The 14,727-nt window shown below is 48.7% G+C and overlaps 2 protein-coding genes across 2 annotated transcripts; both read left to right on the forward strand.

Moving 5' to 3' along the window:
- The first annotated feature begins 156 nt into the window (after positions 1–156).
- Positions 157–4,765, forward strand: LOC310768487 (uncharacterized protein C1orf50 homolog). Its single transcript, XM_083626611.1, has 4 exons — positions 157–351; positions 1,463–1,549; positions 2,133–2,264; positions 3,466–4,765. Exons 1-4 carry the CDS (start codon positions 187–189, stop codon positions 3,649–3,651), a joined length of 570 nt encoding a protein of 189 aa, XP_083482737.1. The 5' UTR covers positions 157–186; the 3' UTR covers positions 3,652–4,765.
- A 4,702-nt stretch (positions 4,766–9,467) lies between these two features.
- LOC310769546 (uncharacterized protein C1orf50 homolog) lies at positions 9,468–14,075 on the forward strand. The gene is made up of 4 exons (XM_083629024.1): positions 9,468–9,661; positions 10,773–10,859; positions 11,443–11,574; positions 12,776–14,075. The coding sequence occupies exons 1-4, from the start codon at positions 9,497–9,499 to the stop codon at positions 12,959–12,961; spliced, it is 570 nt and encodes a 189-aa protein (XP_083485150.1). The 5' UTR covers positions 9,468–9,496; the 3' UTR covers positions 12,962–14,075.
- Positions 14,076–14,727: the final 652 nt, after the last annotated feature.

Here is a 14,727-nt window from a genome sequence, read left to right on the forward strand (position 1 = left end):
TTCCTGAGGCTCCGCCCCTCCGCGACTCGTCCATCCACTCCGTTCCCCGGTTCGTGGCCTCCCTATTGGCGGAAAGGCTGGCTCCGCCTACTCCGTTCTGTCCCCTGGGCGCCCCGCCTTCTTTCTGACGTAAGGCTATCGGAGGCCAATGGGCGGTCCAAGGGGGCGGGGCTTGTGCCACGAGGAATGGCGGCCAGGGCGGAAGCGGAGTCCGAAGCCGGTGCAGCTGCTGAGTCTCCGGCCGCCTTGTCTCAGGAGGCGGCGCTGGTGGAGTCCAACTTCCAGCTGGCGCCGTCTGCGCGGAAGGCTCGGCCTTCGGACTTGGTGGCTCTAGCAGAGCAGGTGCAGAAGGTGAGCGAGGAGGGTGCCTCTGAGAGCGTGCAGAGCTCCTGTGTTTGATGAGCCTCCGGGCACGTGCAGAGTGGGGGGTTTTTTTGTTTATTAATGCCTGATTGAATGTTCGGTGGTTGTTCCGTGGGCCTTGACAATGGTGGCCTCTGGATGACAGCTAGGGTGAGCATGTCAGCGTTTCCCCCAAACTGCACTTGCCGGTTTCGTGTAGTGTTTAGAATGCTGGACTTGGACCTGGGACACCGGGGTTCATAATAATAATAATAATAATAATAAATAAGTAAATAAATAAATAATTTATTTATACCCCGCCCATCTCGCTGGGTTTCCCCAGCCACTCTGGGCGGCTTCCAACAAAACACTAAAATACAATAACCTATTAAACATTAAAAGCTTCCCTAAACAGGGCTGCCTTCAGATGTCTTCTAAAAGTTTGGTAGTTATTTTTCTCTTTGACATCTGGTGGGAGGGCATTCCACAGGACAGGTGCCACTACCAAGAAGGCCCTGTGCCTGGCTCCCTGTAACTTGGCTTCTCGCAGTGAGTGAACTGCCAGAAGGCCCTCTGCGCTGGACCTCAGTGTCCTGGCAGAACGATGGAGGTGGAGACGCTCCTTCAGGTATACTGCACATCCCCATTAGGCCACAAAGCTCTCAAAGGGTGACCTTAGGGCAATCATTGCCTCTCAGCCAAACCTACCCCACAAGGTTGTTGTGGGGATTAAACTAGGAGGGGGAGAACCATGTACTCTGCCTTCAGCTCTGTAGAGAACAAAACACAGGATATAAACACAATAATAAATAAATAAATAAATAAATAAATAGGGTCACTACTGCTACTCACATATGCCAAAATGTTTGAGGACACTAATGTTGGTTACACCCCTGAGTACACACCTTGAAATTAATGGACATGACTTAACTTTCTTCCATTAATTTCAATGGGTCTTCACTGATTAAAATGCATTATTATTGTTCATTTATGAATGTCCTTCTGTGCAAATGTCTCAAAGTGCTGTACAAAAACCACCCTTGAACTTTTGTTGCTTATATGGAGACCCAGACTTCCAATCTCCTTTTAAAAATATTCCTGTTTCCCTTCTTTTCTACAGGCTGATGATTTCACCCGAGCAAATGCCTGCAACAGACTGACCGTCATAGCAGAACAAATCCGGTACTTGCAGGAACAGGCCAGAAAGGTAAGTGTGGGGAAGGGAAGAACTCCATTATCAAAGCCTTGCACAGTTCTAAAATAACACACCGTAGAGAGGTTTTTTCTCTACCTCCCTGTTTTATCCTCACAGCAACCTCATCTCTAACCAATTGGCTGATTTGCTGCCGCCTTCAAAGCCAAATGCAAAGAGGTCCACAAGATCTCTGCAGGCAAAAGAAGTCCCCTGAAGTGATTGCCTGGGTGATGGGCCATTAAGGGGGAATAAAGGAAAAGGACTCTGTGTGAGATGGCAGATGGGTGGGCCCCCTTCCCCAGCACAGGCTAGTTAGAAGGACAAAGCCAGAGTTCAGAGTTGAAAGTTGCAGTGATGTGGTTTGGGAGGAAAGCAGCAAGCTTGAGAGGAAGAGCAATATTTCATAGAATCAAAGAATTGTATAGTTGGAAGGGACTTTGAAGACCACCTTGCAATGCAGGAATATGCAGATGTCTCATATTGGGATCGAACCTGTAATCATGGCGTTATCGGTGCCATGTTCTGGCCAACTGTTTATATCCAAGACTCTTTTGGGGTGCTGATGCGCTCTCTCTCTCTCTCTGTGGTGTTTTAGGTTTTGGAAGAGGCGAACAGAGATGCTGATCTGCACCACGTTGCCTGCAACTTTGTGAAAAAGCCGGGCAATGTCTACTACCTGTACAGGCGGGATAGTGGCCAGCGCTACTTCTCCATGCTTTCACCTAAGGTACTGACCCCTTCTTTTAAAAGGGTTTTGAGTTTTGAGAAAAGGCAAGTAAGAGGCAACATTATAGAGGCTTGTAAAAATAATGCCTGATGTGGAGAAAGTGAACAGAGGAAAGCTCCCCCCCCCCAACCCATAAGAGTAGAACTGATGAAAATCCAATGAAGATGAATGTTGGAAGACAGATAAAAGAAAGTACTTATCCACAGTGAGTCTATAGCTAATCTATGGAACTCATTTCCACAGGAGGCAGCAATGGCCATCTGCTTGGATCGCTTTAAACATGGGTTAGACAAATTCATGGAGGGCAGTAGTTACTAATCCTGATGACTATGTTCTACTTCCACTATTGGAGACAGTACGCTTCTGAGTGCCATTTGCTGGAAACTGCAGGAGGGGAGGGTTGCAATTATGCCCAGCTCCCGCTTGTGTGCTTCATAAGAGACATTTGCTTGGCCACTGTGAGAACAGGATGCTGGATTAGATGGACCACTGGCCTGACTCTCTTTATGGATTGTGTCGGAATAAGAAAAAAAGTATCTTCTTTGTATTGTACTAGCAAAATGCTTAGCATCACTTTGTGGCAAGGAAGATCTGTCTGCTTACAGAACGTCCCAATTCCAGCCCCTGGCTTCTCCAGGTGATGGAGAAAGGCTTCTTGGCTGAGGCTCTGGAGATCATGGCCTGTAGCCCTCTAGATTTTACTGTACTTTTGCCTCCATCATCCCTGACCACGGGGCATGGTGGCTTAGTGCTGGTGGGATTTGGAAGTCCAGCAATGTCTGCAGGAACTCATGTTCCCGACCCCAGCTGGAGACCTTAGACCCCGGAGAACTGCTATCATTCAGGGTAGGATATGCTGGGACCAGTGTACTTGGAGAAGGCTGCTTTAGGGGTCGGCGAACATGCTTGTCATAGCATAGTGCAGGGTTCTTCAGGCTTGCACCCCAGATGTTTGTGGGCTCCCATTTTCCAACCATCCCCAGCCAGGTCAGCCAGTGTTCAGGGGTGATGGGAGCTGTGGTCCAACAAGAAGCTAAGGACCCAAGCCTGAAGGGCACTGGCCTAGCAGTAGAGAGCATCTGTTGTGCATGCCGATTTTGAGTGATTTGGTGTAGCATGGTGTAGACACTTTCTGCTGGCATTCTGGGGACTTGATAAGTGTTTCTTTCCTTCTCTCTCTCTCCCCCCCCCACTTTCATAGGAATGGGGGGCCAGCTGCCCAAGCGAGTTCCTTGGTGCCTACAAACTGCAGCACGACATGTCCTGGACTCCTTCGGATGACATCGAGAAGCGCGACGCTGAGCTCAACGTTCTCGAGAAGCTGCTAAACCAGCAAGTGGCGCTACCCCCCTGCAGCGAGCCCAACTTCCGAGGCCTTACTATGTAGTGGTGGACCTAGACCAACTCCTCCTCCCAACCTGGTTCCTTCCACACACCTTGGACCACAACTCCCATCAGTTCCAGCGTTGTTGTTTTTTTTTTTGGACTACCACTCCCATCAGTCCCAGCCAGTTCTACTTTCTGGTGCTGATGGAAGTTGTAGTCCAATATATCTGCAGTGCCCCAGGTTAAAGGAGCACATGGAAGGCTGTAGCTGCATACCAGGTCAATCTTACTGCTGAACAAGGAGGCTCCACCCCAATATCATCATGACTAATTAAAACAAAACCAAAAAACCACACAAGAATTATCCTGCTATATCAGGGATGGACAGAAGACAGATCAGGATCTGCTGGGAGATCTCCAATAGATCAAGAGGTTCTGACTCCTTAATTTATTTACGGTGCATCCAAATAAGCTATCCTCGAACAGATCTGATGAAATTAATAGAAAATCTATTGAAAATAATATGTCAGTATTATCAAGAGAACTCTTGGGTTGTATCCAACTAAATCCTATTCAGAGCTATGTTCATCTTCTTCCATGGGTCTGCTCTGAGTAGGACTAGCATTGGCTACAACTCTGTGACTCCAAGGTCTTTCTCCTAGTCAGTTGTTCTAGTTTGGACTCTGTCAGGGTCTGACTTTAGAGGTGATGATCAGAACTGGAGGGCAATCTTGCAGCGCAGGGTTAAAACAGGGGAATTCATTCCCATGGGAGGCAGTGATGGTCACAACACGGATGGCTTTAAAAGAGGATTGGACAAATTCATGGAGGGAGAAGGCTATCGGTCGCAACTACCTATGATTGCTATGCTCTGCTGCCACAGTTGGAGGCAGCAATACTAGTTGCTGGAAACCGCAGGAGAGGAGAGTGCACTTATTCTCGATTCTAGAATCTGGGTGGGGATAGGACGCTGGACTAGCTGGGCCATTGGCCTGATCCAGCAAGGCTGTTAGCTCTATACATAAGGCTGCTGTAGTGAGTGATTCTTCCTACAGAACATTTGGCTGTTGTTCAAAGAGAGAACACAATTATGTTGTTCTTTTTGAACTAAGAAGTTCAAACTGTGATGATGCTTGGTGTTTTTTCCTCAATTAAAAACAAATGCTTGCAAAAGAGGACCGACTCCAGCACATGCATTAGGAAGTGGGTTTTTGACTCCTCCCACAAGTTGCCTACAAAGGATATGCAACTCTCTCTCCGGAAGAGTGCTGGTACTTGCCAGGCAGAGCTGCCCCGAAGCTGAGCGACTGACTTGGGTTTCTTTTCTATCACACACTTTGGTCATAAAAGTGTCCTGTGGTTAGGAGGCTTGACTCCCAATGCGGATATGATGTTTTACCATTGCAAATATTACAGCAGGGTAGAGAGCCTCAGGCCTGGGGGCCAAATGTGGCCCCTTCAGGACTCCCAAGGCCCCACCCCTGCTTCACAACTTCTTTGCCAAGCTGGAATGTGTCCTTAAAGTGTGCTTACTTGTATTGAAAGGCAGATGCGTATGTGAGGGTGTTTGTAAGTGAATGCAGAAACCTCTTGTGGATGAGACGCAGAAACTCAATACTAATAATAATAAATTTAATATTTATACCCCACCCATGTGGCTGGATTTCTCCAGCCACTCTGGACGGCTTCCAACAAAACACTAAAATACAATAACCTATTAAATATTAAAAGCTTCCCTAAACAGGGCTGCCTTCAGATGTCTTCTAAAAGTTTGGTAGTTATTTTTCTCTTTGACATCTGGTGGGAGGGCATTCCACAGGGCGGGTGCCACTACGAAGGCTTTCTGCCTGGTTCCCTGTAACTTGGCTAATAATAATAATTTACCCCTCCTGCTCTGCGCGCCACTGGCCTACTGCCTCCCTCAAACTGAAAATGATTCGCCACTCCTGTCTTAAGGTACAGGAGCGAATCATAGCGGCAGCAGTTCTAAAGCTTGTATGCTGGGAACTAAGTCTCATAGACCCAGTGCTATTTCTTAATGAATTAGAAAAAGAGATGTTGGCACTCTTATCTTGATAAAATTGCTGCTGGTGGCTGAAAAAAATGGCTGCCAAGGGCAGCAAAATTAAAAAAAAGAGGTGACAGGACTGCATACCAGTGAATACAGTCATAAAAAGAGCATTGCGAAGAGTTACATTTTTAAAATGTTATCAGTAAAAATGGACACATATTGATCAACTGAGATTTGACACCATGATAATGCAGAATAAGGAAGCAAACTATTGGCTGTTCCACTGACGTTTGAGGAAGGAAGAAAAGGGCACCATGGGGACAGTGCCATGACATATAAGAGCCTGAACCAGGACAACCTCTCCAGTACTTGGGAGACAAAGCTGGATTAATGTAACTTAATTTCTTTCATAATTGATTTTTTAATTTAAAAACCCCTTTAATCAATCCATATCTTAAGTATTGGGAGGCCTAAATGGAAAACATAGTAGTAATATCAACAAACATGCTCAAAAGTTGTTTAGTGGCCATTAAAGTTATATCCAGTTAAGGAGATGCTTACTGTGAAGAGTATTGCCAAGTGGTTCCAAGGAATAGGGTGAAATAGGGCAATAATACCACTTGGCATGGGGACCAGGAGGGTGTAAGAGAAGGGCACCTGGTGGGTAAATGGACAGATCCTGGTGGCACTTGGTTCTACAGAATGGAGGACTGGAGAAGCTGATCTGCTGAGAAGCATCCCCTGCCAAACCAGGCAGAAATTAACCTGCCCAATTTACTCTTACCGTGCTGGTGCTGTTTTTATTGTAATTATCTCTATGTTTTTAACAGATAATATATAGAGAGTTTTAATTCTATCAATGTTTATTTTTAATGATTTCCCCTGCTGTATTTCTAGCTCTTCTTAACTTTATCCAAAACAGCCTTTAGTCCATAACAGGGAAAAAGGCAGGGTATGAATAAATATAGTAATATTTTATTTCGTAATAGTAAATACCACTCGCTCAGACGTCTTCTGCCAGAGATGCTGAGGAGGCTAAACCCTGAGAGTCATGGTCAAACTGTCTAGATCTGCCCACTCCCTAAGTCCAAGGCCAAAATTAATAATAGCCAGGAGTCTGCTTGCTGCAGCTTTAAACAGGCAGGCTTAAACTACAGTTCTGGGAACTGTCTGGTATTTGATCGTAATAAAGATGGATTCGTTGATTGCAGTTCCCAGGACTGGGACCTGGGAGAGAAGTGCAGAGTTCGGATCCCACCCCTTCAGCGATGAAGGCTCTCACCGGGTGTGACCTTGGAGTCAGTCTCGGCCGACCTCACAGGGTTGTTGTTTTGGGGGTATTGTATTGAGGAGTGGGGGAGAGAACCGCGTACACCCCCTTGGAGGAAAAGGAATGCCCTATCACCGCCATAAATAAATAGAAATAGGCTCCGCTCATCCGCTCCCCCTCCCACCCGAAACGACGAAGCCTCTGTTCCGTTCGCGGAGCCCCGCCTCCTGCGGAGCGCGGTGACGTCAGCGCGCACGCCCCGGCCCTCCTCCCCCTCCCGCCCTTGCTGCCCAGGCGAGGAGACCCCGCAGCGAGCTGCCAACGCCCGGCGGAGGAGAGCGAGAGCGCCCTGCGTGAGGTAAGGCGCTGGTGCCGCCGAGGCGAAGGCGGACGGGCCCGGGTGTGTACGGAGAGGGGGCGCGGGTGGAGGGGTGGGGGACGTTTTCTTCTTGGCGGTGGGGCGGAGGCGGCGCGATGGGGGGAGACGCCGCCGCTGTCGCCCTGGGTTTTTTTTATCCTTTTCCGCTTGATTGACGGGGGGGAGGGGAAACGGTTTCCCGAGCGAGGTGGGGGAGGGGCGACCGGAAGCTCCGTGAGGAGGAGGAAGAAGAAAGGAAGAAAGAGGGGGAGGGGGGCTACTGGCGGAGGATGGGGGGGGCGTCCGTTAGGCTCTTTATCCGCGCGCCTCGTTTATGAGGAGACAGTTCCTCTTCTCCCCACCAGCACCATCCTGAGGGCGGACACCGGGCCGCCTTTCCGCCGGCTTCCCTTATCTACCGGCTGGCCTCCCCACTCGGTCTTTTTCCCCCTTTCTTCCTGTCTCGGTTCCCCCCTCCCCCACATTCCTCCGTGTATATCCCCGCCGCAATCTCCCCCCCCCAAGCTGGGCGTGGACGGGGCCCTCGCCAATGCAGAGGAAGGGGAAGAGGGAGAATAGGGAGGGGGCCTCCCGGGGACAGGTCTCTCCCCCCCCATCCAGGCCTATATGGTGCAGGCCTTTTCAGTTTGCTTCAGATCCGCTTGAAAGAAAGAAAGGTCTCCCCCAAATGCACGTTTGGGTTAAAACGTGCATTTCTAATATATAAAAACATTTTGCCATATATATGTTTGAGTGGCGGGCGGTGCTCCTGTTGGATCAGGCCCCCGACCCAGCACCTGGAGACCATTCGTGGCCGGATCTAAGGGGGGCTGCCACAGGAGCCCCTGCTGCCTCAAATATATATATGTGTGTGTGTATAGTGAAAAGAAATCGGTCCCAAAATGCATGTTTGGGTGAAAAGTGTGTCCTGGGCCTGAAAAAGGCAGAAGAGACTTGGTCTCTGGCCTACCAGAATACAGGGCAGGGTGAGAGGATCTTTCTTGAGGTGGTGGGGATGTCCCTTTGCCTCCCCGCTGGGAGCAGCACCCTCCCCCATGACAGGCCCTCTTAATGCAGGACACTGGCAAGAAAGAGGCAGGAGGAGGGGGAGAGAAAAGGGGGATTCCATTGAATATGACCCTGCCCTCCCAATCTTGTGAGGGGCTTGCGGAGCAGATGGGAGGACAGGTTCCTTACCCCTGGGAGGGACTTGGGAGGAGAGGACAGACCCCTTCTTCCAGTGGGCTTCCAGTGGAGCAGAGAGGCTGGAGGAGGAAAGGGGATCTCTGTTGGCATGCCCCTGCCTCTCTCCCTTGCCCTCAGGGGGGTTACAGAGAGTGAGAGAAGAGGTCTCTGCCCCAGAAGGGATTACAGAGGATAGGATGGTAGGCCCCTGTCTCTTGACAGGTCTGTAATGTAGGACACTGGCAAGAGAGAGATGGCAGTGAAGGGGGTCCCTGTGGAAGAGGTCTCTTCTTCTGAGGGGCTTGCAAAGGGTGACAGGGCAGGTCCCTGTATTGCAGTATAGAAGGAGATACGTTGAAGAGGGAAATGGAGTTTTGTAGACAGGTTGTTGTCACTGAGAATCTAGGAAAAATCAAAACACACGTCCGTGTTCTGTTGGATGGACTTGACTAAGCAAAAATGTTCTTGGCAGGTGCAATGCTAAGTCCACTTACATGGGAGTAAATCCCCTTTAATTCAGTAGCCTGCTTCTGAGTAGACATGGGTAGGGCTGCACAGCTACACCGCAGGCAGTGAGATTTCTTTCCGATTGCGCTTCTTAAATGTCACAACCGAAACAACACCTGGATCAGAAAAAGGAGGGACTTTCTCTCGCTTGGCACTTTCCGCCCTGACTTTGTTAAGTCACAGCTAACCTTAAAACTTTGGGTTTCCCCTTGGGTGAAAAGAGGGGGGGAAAGTTCGGCCGATACCCGTAATACTACTTCAGAAGCCTAGTGGAAGTCTAAAATTTTAGCAAGTCTATGCACCGCTCCCAGAAGCTCCGCCCATTTCCTGCCTTCTTTCTCGAGGGGCTTTGAGTGGCCACGCCTACAAAAGCGAACCGCGCCTCAAATTTCCTGAGGCTCCGCCCCTCCGCGACTCGTCCATCCACTCCGTTCCCCGGTTCGTGGCCTCCCTATTGGCGGAAAGGCTGGCTCCGCCTACTCCGTTCTGTCCCCTGGGCGCCCCGCCTTCTTTCTGACGTAAGGCTATCGGAGGCCAATGGGCGGTCCAAGGGGGCGGGGCTTGTGCCACGAGGAATGGCGGCCAGGGCGGAAGCGGAGTCCGAAGCCGGTGCAGCTGCTGAGTCTCCGGCCGCCTTGTCTCAGGAGGCGGCGCTGGTGGAGTCCAACTTCCAGCTGGCGCCGTCTGCGCGGAAGGCTCGGCCTTCGGACTTGGTGGCTCTAGCAGAGCAGGTGCAGAAGGTGAGCGAGGAGGGTGCCTCTGAGAGCGTGCAGAGCTCCTGTGTTTGATGAGCCTCCGGGCACGTGCAGAGTGGGGGGTTTTTTTGTTTATTAATGCCTGATTGAATGTTCGGTGGTTGTTCCGTGGGCCTTGACAATGGTGGCCTCTGGATGACAGCTAGGGTGAGCATGTCAGCGTTTCCCCCAAACTGCACTTGCCGGTTTCGTGTAGTGTTTAGAATGCTGGACTTGGACCTGGGACACCGGGGTTCATAATAATAATAATAATAATAATAAATAAGTAAATAAATAAATAATTTATTTATACCCCGCCCATCTCGCTGGGTTTCCCCAGCCACTCTGGGCGGCTTCCAACAAAACACTAAAATACAATAACCTATTAAACATTAAAAGCTTCCCTAAACAGGGCTGCCTTCAGATGTCTTCTAAAAGTTTGGTAGTTATTTTTCTCTTTGACATCTGGTGGGAGGGCATTCCACAGGACAGGTGCCACTACCAAGAAGGCCCTGTGCCTGGCTCCCTGTAACTTGGCTTCTCGCAGTGAGTGAACTGCCAGAAGGCCCTCTGCGCTGGACCTCAGTGTCCTGGCAGAACGATGGAGGTGGAGACGCTCCTTCAGGTATACTGCACATCCCCATTAGGCCACAAAGCTCTCAAAGGGTGACCTTAGGGCAATCATTGCCTCTCAGCCAAACCTACCCCACAAGGTTGTTGTGGGGATTAAACTAGGAGGGGGAGAACCATGTACTCTGCCTTCAGCTCTGTAGAGAACAAAACACAGGATATAAACACAATAATAAATAAATAAATAAATAAATAAATAGGGTCACTACTGCTACTCACATATGCCAAAATGTTTGAGGACACTAATGTTGGTTACACCCCTGAGTACACACCTTGAAATTAATGGACATGACTTAACTTTCTTCCATTAATTTCAATGGGTCTTCACTGATTAAAATGCATTATTATTGTTCATTTATGAATGTCCTTCTGTGCAAATGTCTCAAAGTGCTGTACAAAAACCACCCTTGAACTTTTGTTGCTTATATGGAGACCCAGACTTCCAATCTCCTTTTAAAAATATTCCTGTTTCCCTTCTTTTCTACAGGCTGATGATTTCACCCGAGCAAATGCCTGCAACAGACTGACCGTCATAGCAGAACAAATCCGGTACTTGCAGGAACAGGCCAGAAAGGTAAGTGTGGGGAAGGGAAGAACTCCATTATCAAAGCCTTGCACAGTTCTAAAATAACACACCGTAGAGAGGTTTTTTCTCTACCTCCCTGTTTTATCCTCACAGCAACCTCATCTCTAACCAATTGGCTGATTTGCTGCCGCCTTCAAAGCCAAATGCAAAGAGGTCCACAAGATCTCTGCAGGCAAAAGAAGTCCCCTGAAGTGATTGCCTGGGTGATGGGCCATTAAGGGGGAATAAAGGAAAAGGACTCTGTGTGAGATGGCAGATGGGTGGGCCCCCTTCCCCAGCACAGGCTAGTTAGAAGGACAAAGCCAGAGTTCAGAGTTGAAAGTTGCAGTGATGTGGTTTGGGAGGAAAGCAGCAAGCTTGAGAGGAAGAGCAATATTTCATAGAATCAAAGAATTGTATAGTTGGAAGGGACTTTGAAGACCACCTTGCAATGCAGGAATATGCAGATGTCTCATATTGGGATCGAACCTGTAATCATGGCGTTATCGGTGCCATGTTCTGGCCAACTGTTTATATCCAAGACTCTTTTGGGGTGCTGATGCGCTCTCTCTCTCTCTCTGTGGTGTTTTAGGTTTTGGAAGAGGCGAACAGAGATGCTGATCTGCACCACGTTGCCTGCAACTTTGTGAAAAAGCCGGGCAATGTCTACTACCTGTACAGGCGGGATAGTGGCCAGCGCTACTTCTCCATGCTTTCACCTAAGGTACTGACCCCTTCTTTTAAAAGGGTTTTGAGTTTTGAGAAAAGGCAAGTAAGAGGCAACATTATAGAGGCTTGTAAAAATAATGCCTGATGTGGAGAAAGTGAACAGAGGAAAGCTCCCCCCCCCCAACCCATAAGAGTAGAACTGATGAAAATCCAATGAAGATGAATGTTGGAAGACAGATAAAAGAAAGTACTTATCCACAGTGAGTCTATAGCTAATCTATGGAACTCATTTCCACAGGAGGCAGCAATGGCCATCTGCTTGGATCGCTTTAAACATGGGTTAGACAAATTCATGGAGGGCAGTAGTTACTAATCCTGATGACTATGTTCTACTTCCACTATTGGAGACAGTACGCTTCTGAGTGCCATTTGCTGGAAACTGCAGGAGGGGAGGGTTGCAATTATGCCCAGCTCCCGCTTGTGTGCTTCATAAGAGACATTTGCTTGGCCACTGTGAGAACAGGATGCTGGATTAGATGGACCACTGGCCTGACTCTCTTTATGGATTGTGTCGGAATAAGAAAAAAAGTATCTTCTTTGTATTGTACTAGCAAAATGCTTAGCATCACTTTGTGGCAAGGAAGATCTGTCTGCTTACAGAACGTCCCAATTCCAGCCCCTGGCTTCTCCAGGTGATGGAGAAAGGCTTCTTGGCTGAGGCTCTGGAGATCATGGCCTGTAGCCCTCTAGATTTTACTGTACTTTTGCCTCCATCATCCCTGACCACGGGGCATGGTGGCTTAGTGCTGGTGGGATTTGGAAGTCCAGCAATGTCTGCAGGAACTCATGTTCCCGACCCCAGCTGGAGACCTTAGACCCCGGAGAACTGCTATCATTCAGGGTAGGATATGCTGGGACCAGTGTACTTGGAGAAGGCTGCTTTAGGGGTCGGCGAACATGCTTGTCATAGCATAGTGCAGGGTTCTTCAGGCTTGCACCCCAGATGTTTGTGGGCTCCCATTTTCCAACCATCCCCAGCCAGGTCAGCCAGTGTTCAGGGGTGATGGGAGCTGTGGTCCAACAAGAAGCTAAGGACCCAAGCCTGAAGGGCACTGGCCTAGCAGTAGAGAGCATCTGTTGTGCATGCCGATTTTGAGTGATTTGGTGTAGCATGGTGTAGACACTTTCTGCTGGCATTCTGGGGACTTGATAAGTGTTTCTTTCCTTCTCTCTCTCTCCCCCCCCCACTTTCATAGGAATGGGGGGCCAGCTGCCCAAGCGAGTTCCTTGGTGCCTACAAACTGCAGCACGACATGTCCTGGACTCCTTCGGATGACATCGAGAAGCGCGACGCTGAGCTCAACGTTCTCGAGAAGCTGCTAAACCAGCAAGTGGCGCTACCCCCCTGCAGCGAGCCCAACTTCCGAGGCCTTACTATGTAGTGGTGGACCTAGACCAACTCCTCCTCCCAACCTGGTTCCTTCCACACACCTTGGACCACAACTCCCATCAGTTCCAGCGTTGTTGTTTTTTTTTTTGGACTACCACTCCCATCAGTCCCAGCCAGTTCTACTTTCTGGTGCTGATGGAAGTTGTAGTCCAATATATCTGCAGTGCCCCAGGTTAAAGGAGCACATGGAAGGCTGTAGCTGCATACCAGGTCAATCTTACTGCTGAACAAGGAGGCTCCACCCCAATATCATCATGACTAATTAAAACAAAACCAAAAAACCACACAAGAATTATCCTGCTATATCAGGGATGGACAGAAGACAGATCAGGATCTGCTGGGAGATCTCCAATAGATCAAGAGGTTCTGACTCCTTAATTTATTTACGGTGCATCCAAATAAGCTATCCTCGAACAGATCTGATGAAATTAATAGAAAATCTATTGAAAATAATATGTCAGTATTATCAAGAGAACTCTTGGGTTGTATCCAACTAAATCCTATTCAGAGCTATGTTCATCTTCTTCCATGGGTCTGCTCTGAGTAGGACTAGCATTGGCTACAACTCTGTGACTCCAAGGTCTTTCTCCTAGTCAGTTGTTCTAGTTTGGACTCTGTCAGGGTCTGACTTTAGAGGTGATGATCAGAACTGGAGGGCAATCTTGCAGCGCAGGGTTAAAACAGGGGAATTCATTCCCATGGGAGGCAGTGATGGTCACAACACGGATGGCTTTAAAAGAGGATTGGACAAATTCATGGAGGGAGAAGGCTATCGGTCGCAACTACCTATGATTGCTATGCTCTGCTGCCACAGTTGGAGGCAGCAATACTAGTTGCTGGAAACCGCAGGAGAGGAGAGTGCACTTATTCTCGATTCTAGAATCTGGGTGGGGATAGGACGCTGGACTAGCTGGGCCATTGGCCTGATCCAGCAAGGCTGTTAGCTCTATACATAAGGCTGCTGTAGTGAGTGATTCTTCCTACAGAACATTTGGCTGTTGTTCAAAGAGAGAACACAATTATGTTGTTCTTTTTGAACTAAGAAGTTCAAACTGTGATGATGCTTGGTGTTTTTTCCTCAATTAAAAACAAATGCTTGCAAAAGAGGACCGACTCCAGCACATGCATTAGGAAGTGGGTTTTTGACTCCTCCCACAAGTTGCCTACAAAGGATATGCAACTCTCTCTCCGGAAGAGTGCTGGTACTTGCCAGGCAGAGCTGCCCCGAAGCTGAGCGACTGACTTGGGTTTCTTTTCTATCACACACTTTGGTCATAAAAGTGTCCTGTGGTTAGGAGGCTTGACTCCCAATGCGGATATGATGTTTTACCATTGCAAATATTACAGCAGGGTAGAGAGCCTCAGGCCTGGGGGCCAAATGTGGCCCCTTCAGGACTCCCAAGGCCCCACCCCTGCTTCACAACTTCTTTGCCAAGCTGGAATGTGTCCTTAAAGTGTGCTTACTTGTATTGAAAGGCAGATGCGTATGTGAGGGTGTTTGTAAGTGAATGCAGAAACCTCTTGTGGATGAGACGCAGAAACTCAATACTAATAATAATAAATTTAATATTTATACCCCACCCATGTGGCTGGATTTCTCCAGCCACTCTGGACGGCTTCCAACAAAACACTAAAATACAATAACCTATTAAATATTAAAAGCTTCCCTAAACAGGGCTGCCTTCAGATGTCTTCTAAAAGTTTGGTAGTTATTTTTCTCTTTGACATCTGGTGGGAGGGCATTCCACAGGGCGGGTG

This window comes from Podarcis filfolensis (assembly GCF_964270895.1).
Source record: "Podarcis filfolensis genome assembly, chromosome: 8".
Taxonomy (NCBI): Eukaryota; Metazoa; Chordata; class Lepidosauria; order Squamata; family Lacertidae; genus Podarcis; species Podarcis filfolensis.

Excerpts from the sequence above, each read along its gene's own strand:
- LOC310768487 (XM_083626611.1), top strand. The coding sequence starts at position 187 with ATGGCGGCCAGGGCGGAAGCGGAGTCCGAAGCCGGTGCAGCTGCTGAG. Across the intron at positions 352-1,462 it reads TAGCAGAGCAGGTGCAGAAG|GCTGATGATTTCACCCGAGC; the intron begins GTGAGCGAGGAG and ends TCTTTTCTACAG. Across the intron at positions 1,550-2,132 it reads TGCAGGAACAGGCCAGAAAG|GTTTTGGAAGAGGCGAACAG; the intron begins GTAAGTGTGGGG and ends GTGGTGTTTTAG.
- LOC310769546 (XM_083629024.1), top strand. The coding sequence starts at position 9,497 with ATGGCGGCCAGGGCGGAAGCGGAGTCCGAAGCCGGTGCAGCTGCTGAG. Across the intron at positions 9,662-10,772 it reads TAGCAGAGCAGGTGCAGAAG|GCTGATGATTTCACCCGAGC; the intron begins GTGAGCGAGGAG and ends TCTTTTCTACAG. Across the intron at positions 10,860-11,442 it reads TGCAGGAACAGGCCAGAAAG|GTTTTGGAAGAGGCGAACAG; the intron begins GTAAGTGTGGGG and ends GTGGTGTTTTAG.